Source organism: Temnothorax curvispinosus, unplaced genomic scaffold (assembly GCF_003070985.1).
Source record: "Temnothorax curvispinosus isolate PA1 unplaced genomic scaffold, ASM307098v1 QBEX01003823.1, whole genome shotgun sequence".
Taxonomy (NCBI): Eukaryota; Metazoa; Arthropoda; class Insecta; order Hymenoptera; family Formicidae; genus Temnothorax; species Temnothorax curvispinosus.
Window position 1 is genome coordinate 1 of NW_020213603.1, and position 7,643 is coordinate 7,643.

The 7,643-nt window shown below is 37.6% G+C and overlaps 1 protein-coding gene across 1 annotated transcript; it reads left to right on the top strand.

Moving 5' to 3' along the window:
- Nucleotides 1–207: 207 nt before the first annotated feature.
- On the top strand, nt 208–7,625 carry LOC112452910 (venom dipeptidyl peptidase 4-like; the record flags this gene model as incomplete). Its single annotated transcript, XM_025013358.1, has 8 exons — nt 208–475; nt 731–900; nt 2,346–2,446; nt 2,544–2,792; nt 3,028–3,242; nt 4,836–5,118; nt 7,187–7,381; nt 7,465–7,625. Coding segments are annotated over 8 exons (1,642 nt in total), but the record flags the coding sequence as incomplete, so codon positions are not given.
- Nucleotides 7,626–7,643: the final 18 nt, after the last annotated feature.

A 7,643-nucleotide genomic window follows, 5' to 3' on the forward strand; every position in this document is an offset into this window, starting at 1 on the left:
TTATTATTTCAATGAGCATTTCTTTTGCCATATGTACAGGTGTCTCAAAATGCATAACACAACATTCTTCATGTCTTTTTCAATCCAATTTCACTGAATCTATCCAATTTTCTAATCGTTGGTTCAATCGTTGTTAGGTATCTCCATCTCCATCGTTATCTCAGTCACAACTGATATAAAAATTTGTGCGTTTACAACTGCGTAAATATTTTTAAACGAGCTTTCTTCTTCCATCGTAAGAAAATACTTGTAACAAAAATTGTCCTATATATTTACAGCACATTTGAAGAGATTGCGAATGAAGCTTTTATCTCGCTGGCATTATGGTCACCGATCGGCAGTGACTTAGTTTACGTTCTCGATAACGATATTTATCATATGACTTTCAATCGCAGCCAGAATGTAGTACGAAGATTGACGACTAGTGGCGAACCCGGAATCATTTACAATGGAATTCCGGACTGGGTATATGAAGGTAAACCTGTCTTCTGTGACGCAAACAAATATCTACATAAAATAATTTTAATATTTATCAAAAGTATTTTATGATACATGAATATATTATAAAACGTTTTATATTATGTTTAAAAAGAAAAAAATATATCTATATATAATTTAAAAAATATATATCCAATCCGAAGAAGAATTATACATCGCGAAGTGTAAACATCACGTCTATCTGTGTCGGATAATTGCAAATGACAAACATAATCGCAAATGTTGATTACAGAGGAAGTATTTGGATCTCCGACCGCGACGTGGTATTCACCGGATGGACGATATTTGGCCTTTGCAACCTTCAACGATACTCAAGTAAAGGACATGGCCATTTTTCATTATGGCATCCCTGGTTCTCTTGAAGACCAATATCCTACGGAAGTGAGAATAAAGTACCCCAAGGTGAGAACCTACTTCAAAAACGTCTCTAAATCTATAAATATGTGAAGACTGAGAATACTTATTTTGTAATATTTTTAAATAGATATTTCGAAAATTTTTTCAACATTTCTAAAATCGATAGTATCTTTTAAATGTCTTTCTCTTCTCTGCTTATGCAACAAAAACTGTCAGCTATTGATTGTACATTGCAAATTATTACTATCTTATCAATAATTCAGCGATATCGTTACTAAAAATATTTGCATTATCCCGACACGATAATATTGATAAGTCACCATTGAGAACTCGACTAATCATCTCCACTCGGCAAAATCGGTTATTGTCGTAACGAGTTGGAAGGACCGTCGTTCTTCCGTTTAACTCGAACTTACTCTACCATAGATCCATTTTCCGCGTGCATGTGTCGGCACGTACGGATAATTCAATTGTCAAAGTGCACTGGCAGCAGCGCAATCTTCCGTGAAAAAAGCCCGCAAACCATTTCTCGCCCTATATCAGACCCTCATTTATCAACAGCAACAAGCATATCTCTCTTTGTTAACTACTATCTGTTAATCACTCGGATTAATCAAATCATAACTATTTCAGTTATATTATATCGAATATATTTAATTATTCCATTTACGATTCACTTTAAATTAGTGACAAAAATAAAGTACAAATTTATGTATTTATGCGAGAAATGGTGGTAAAGAGATTCTAAAAAACGATATTTTAAAGCCCCGAAGTCTCAACTTTCAAATCCCTTCAAGCTTTTTCCTCGGTGATGCTTCTGCACCATGTGGTACCATTTGAAAGTCGGCTGTGAAAAACTGATAAAAAAAAGCTGCATTTCTGAGATCATGTACGGAGTTGAAAAATTCTTTTTCAATTTCGCTTCATATCTTCTAAAAGCGTAAAAATCTCCTCTCAAAAATTTCAGAACTTAAGCTATAATCTTTTTTCTCTCAAGTTACAGTTATCAGTGATATATGTGTAAAAATACATTTTATTTAAGAAAATAAAAACAATTTTTTGATATTTTACAAACTTCTTCAGAAACTTAAATTATTTTTTATTATTTTCTTGAATTTAAAGTGTGTGTTCACAATTTTTTCAATTTTTTTTTTACAAAATGGCGGCGTCAGAGCTCAGCAAAGAAAGCCAGAAGTATTCTGCGGCCGAAAAAATTTCTCCTCCAATTTTCGACCTGGAACAAAAACCAAAAATTTTTTAGTTTTATATAAGATTAGCTCGGGAAGTACGTACGGATATTAAAAAATATCATTTTTTGTAAAAATGGTGCACGTTTAAATAAAACGTTTCATTTTTAAACAATAAAAAATTGTCAAAATTAGGGGGCGCTAGAGTGGCGTTATTCTGAAGTGTTTTATAATGTCATGTAACATGTAACTTGCAAGATCATTTATATCAGTGAAAAAAAAATCATATACATATTTTCACAGGTAGGTACACCGAATCCGACAGTAACTCTATCGGTGATCGACTTGACAGATCCATCGTCAGAAGCAGTCACCTTGGAAGCGCCCGTTGATGTGGTTACGAGGCAAGTTTTCCTATTAACAACAAGTATCTCCGTAACGATCTTCAGACGATTTTACGATCATGTTTAACATATTGCTACTTGGCATTCACATTCGTAGTGATAACGTTCTATATAACGTGAACTGGTGGAACCAAACACACGTGATCACGACATGGACGAACCGTGTACAGAACCAATCCCAGCTGACGATGTACAACACACAAGGGGATATCAAATTGGTTTTTTTCGACGAGGAGACCGAGGGCTGGCTTCAACCGAATATCCCTATAAAAACCGGCAATTATGTTTTGTATTTACGGCGAGAGGATTCTGGCACCAGTGCCGGCAGATTCCGTCATATAGACAGGTGAGATATTAGGCAATTTATAAAAAAAAATATATTTATAAATTAACGAAAAAAATTACGATTCTCAGAATAATCTGAAATTTTTTGCTTCTTGGTTCTGAATAAATTACAAATTAGGCTTCTCTAAACTCGTATAGCTCAGAAAGAAAAGTTTGACATAGTGATCTCGAAACGTAAAAAATTTTTTATAATTTGCTTTTTTTCTTTTTTCGTAATTTTACTGTTGTCTCGTTAGGTACGAATACAAGGACGATCGGTTTATTAAACCGGTAGATCTGACACCCGGGCCCTCCGAAGTTCACACGATCCTGGCAGTCGATTCGGCCAGAGGCAGAGTTTACTACCTCGCCACGGCGCCGGGTGAACCGACCCAGAGGAATTTGTATTCGGTGCCTCTGGATGGGAGCCAGGAACCGACTTGCATATCCTGCGAGCTGCTAACGCCGGAAGGTGAGTCCTCGAAATCATGAATATGAGCAAGAGAAGAGAGTAAGTGAATGAATGAGTGTGTGTGAGAGAGAGAGAGAGAGAGAGAGAGAGAAATACAGAAAGAGGAAAAAAGAGAAGAGTGACGTTTTTCATCAATTTAGATGATGAGCTTGCAACGTGCACGAACGTGAAGGCCCTATCTCACGAGAACGTTCAGCGTCGTCGGAATATTCTATTTAAACTACGGCGTCTCTCATGGGAGGAATATTTTACGCAAAAAGCATGAAAACTTCATAACTCTTAATGTCCGATCGTTCGTTTTACTTAGATTCGCGTCCGACCATCTTTTTTTTTTTTGTTTCCGTGGAAAAAGGGAAAATGCCTCGCGCATACCGGCCCCGGCCGCACCGAGTTATGTGGGGCTTGCACCCACTAAAACCCCTCTCCCCTAAACATAGCACGCTGAACAACAGTTGCGATACGCGGGAAACTAACGAGGCATACATCACGTACCACAATAGTCCTCTCGCAGAGGCGACAGAAAAACGTAAACCGGACAAAAGACCAAAACGGCAGGTCTCCGGCAGGGGGCGTCCGACCATCTAATGAGACCGGAAACTCGGGAGAGTCCCGTAAGTGGCAAAGAAATTTCTGGACTCATCGTCAACGGTATTTGTAACTTGTTCGAGATGATAGGTACACGTTCCAATTAAAACGAAAAGTCCATCGGGAGTAATCTCATCTGACAAAAGCCGCAAGTCGCAAGTTCATGAATATTTAGCGCGCGCGCGCGCGCGCGCGTATGTGTATATGCGAGGGGGAGAGGGTTGATAGACTCGCGCGGGAAAGATCTACGCGAGCGACTATATGATGTAATCTACGGGAACCTCGCTCCCGTAAAAAATCGCCACAATTTTTCCTCGCACATTTCTGCAGTGCGCCGAAAGTTGCGCGAATTCAAGTAAAAATTTCTGAATCTCCTCCCGCATAGACCCGGGCGTGAACTTATCTTTGCGCGAACTTATCTCCTCCCATCGCTACGCGGGGAGATTCCGAAAAATTCGGAATCTTAATTCCTGTATGCGAAACGTCTCGTCCCGTAAACGAGGTGAGACTGAAATATTACTTTTCGCGCAAGTTTTTCCGGCTATCGGCGGCAGCTGCGTTCACCAGACGGAGCGCTATCGCGTAGAGAAGATTAATTCGCCGGGCTATTTGCACCCACGAGAAAAATCAACGTCTATGAGAGGTCTCTGTATCTCGGTCGATCCCCTAGGTGTACCCTGTATCCGTTAAAATATGATGTTTGCTGGAATTTATTTCTTTCGGCGAAAAGTAGAAAGTGTCAAAATTTATGCCTCTTGTTTTCTTTGACGAGGAGTTAGCAATGTACGCCGCGTTGGTGAGCAGAATTTTATACAGATTTCGATATTACATACGTGTATATACCTATATATTCAAAAATGTATATCCGAAAATGAAAGCGGAAATAACTGCAGAGCAACGGGGGCAACATCGGACAAAATTAAAGCGGCGGGAATGAGCATCTTATTATGTAGAATAAGAAAATGGGTTTTCTCCGTGGAAACATTCCGACGAATTTAAATGTTACAGGAAACAAATGCACTTACGCGACCGCGTCTTTCTCGAGCCAGAGATCGTTTTACGCCCTCACCTGTGCCGGGCCTGATCCAACTACGGTGACGATTTACGACGAGAATCATCAGCCAGTCTCGACTTGGACCAATAACGACCTGACAAGGAAACTTTTGTCGCGAAAACTGATGCCGAAACAAAAAGATTTCAACATTACCGTGAACGGTTATGACTGCAGGGTCAGATTGCTCCTGCCGCCGGATTTCGACGAAAACAAATCGTATCCCTTGCTGGTATTCGTGTGAGTATCGAAGCTCCTCTGATAGAATAATAAGTAACGAAATTTGCTAAGACGACATAAAAATATCAGTCAACATTTCTCCACGTGATAATTGACTAAAAAAAGTTTTGCGTTCAGCAACAAAACTTTTTGATCATAAAGATAAAAATATAAAAAACGAAATTTATAGTGAATAAAATTTAGCGACATATGTATATTAGACAATAAAATCAATTTTATTGTGAGGATATATATTTCCCGATTGCTTATTTATATCACGCTTGATATGAAGACAAATACATATCTATACGAGTATCTTTATGATATTATCACGTGTACACACAGAAAAATATCGTTCTATAGCCAAGAAAAGCAATTACTCATTTTATTTTATTTGGTTTGAGTAACAGTTTTCTTTAACAAAGAATATTTTCTTAATATTAGTTTCTTAATATACTCATCATAAGTATTAGAAAAGCTTATCATCATGTGCTTAAAAGAAGAATTTATTCTTCTTTCAAGTATATTCCGAAACTTTATCTAAGAAAAGCAACATAAACTTGATTTGAATATTTACTGATTTTTTAGGTAAGAATATGAAATACTTGGCTGTAGAACGACATTCTTCTAGGTTAGGAGGTTTTCGTGCGCGGTCCGGAGGGATACAGTTTAGAATACTGAAATTCCTGTCATCAGGTGGACTTGAACCCGGTTCCTCGTGGTTATGAGTCTGATACTTTATCACTAGGCCACATCTCTGATTATATTTTTAGTGCTGCAGTATCTAGTTTTGACAGAAGTGATTCATTAATTTCGAGTATATTCTGTAAACTTTATCTAAGAAGCCACATAAGCTTGATTTGAATATTTACTGATTCTTTAAGTAAGAATATATGAAATACTTGAAATCAATAAATTACTTCTGTGAAAACTAGATACTGCAACACTAAGAATATAATCAGAGATGTGGCCTAGTGATAAAGTGTCAGACTCATAACCACGAGGAACCTGGTTCAAGTCCACCTGAGGACAAGAATTTTTATATTCTAAACTGTAAGTACTACCCCTCCGCACAGCGCACGAAAACCTCCTAACCTACATTCCACTTAGGAACTAAAGAATTAAAGAAAATTAAAAAAATAAAAATAATATTAATTGTAATCATCAAGAATACAAATTCTTTTTTGAAGTAAACGATTATTCTAGATGAATAAAATTTTTACTTGATTCAAATAACGGATAAACTTCTCTCAAGAAAATGTAATATCTTTATTGAAGTATATGCTTCTCTTCCGTAGACTCTATATTGTAAGTAAACCAAATATTCGTATTAATTTAATATTCTTGTTTCAAGTACTAAACTTGCTAAGATCTAGAATATGTTTTGAGTAAATGTGATACTTATGACGACTTTATGGTAGATTTGCTCATATATGAACTTATCAAATACTTGAATCAAGTAATATTAACTTGCAGGTAGTTTATATTTTTCTGTGTGTAGATTTCGATAAATATTAATGTTACATAGTAAAGCAATAGCGTTAAAGAAAAAAAATTTACTTAACAGAACGTTTTCGTTTTGTAAAACATAAAGGTTTGAGTTGAATTAAAGCCATAGTTGTCTAATGCTTTATAAATTGCAAATCTAACTGCATAATTTCGAAAAGAAATTAATATTTTATTTATATTATTTTGATAATGTGCTAGTACGTTATGTATATACGGTATATATAATTAAGTGGCTACGGCACAGTTAGAATCGGCGTACGTTATGATTAATCGGCACGCAAAAGGATTACAATCTCCATTTAAAATTGGACCGCTGATCGGGTCTGTTTGCTTAGCCGATTCATGCCGGGGCTTTCGCAACGATCGATTATCTTTAATGACCCTCGCTTACTTTTCCCTTCTTTTTTAAGAAGTATCGAGCGCTCCACCTACTTAGACATTCATACTATCCATTTGTAGCTCGGAGCTCTGGATAAAATTGAATACCGCGTAATGTTGAGGGGATGAAAACTGAAAGCTATTCTTTGAATTGTGTTATCGTTTCGGTTGAAACATTTGGTTAATACCTTAAAATCCGCAGCTACGCCGGTCCGAACTCGGCCAGGATCACCGATGACCACAAAATCGGATACGAGCATTATTTTACGACCAGCCGAGACGTGGTCTATGCACGGATCGATGCACGAGGATCGGCCTATAAAGGCAGCAACATGCTCTTCGAGATATATCGAAAGCTAGGCACCGTAGAGGTTGAAGATACGATCGCTGTCACCTCGTGAGTAGTCCGAAAGTGATCGAAAATTGCTTCGTTTCCGGCTGCAAACGTCATTCTGAACATGAGAACGTTCCTTGTCGTAGAATTCTGCAGAAGCAGTACAAGTGGATCGACGCAAACAGGACTGGCGTATGGGGTTGGAGCTACGGCGGCTTCACCACTGGCATGGTGCTTGCGCAAGATGCCAACTCCGTCTTCAAGTGCGGTATATCTGTCGCGCCTGTGACTTCCTGGATCTATTACGGTAAGTAAAAGAAAAAAA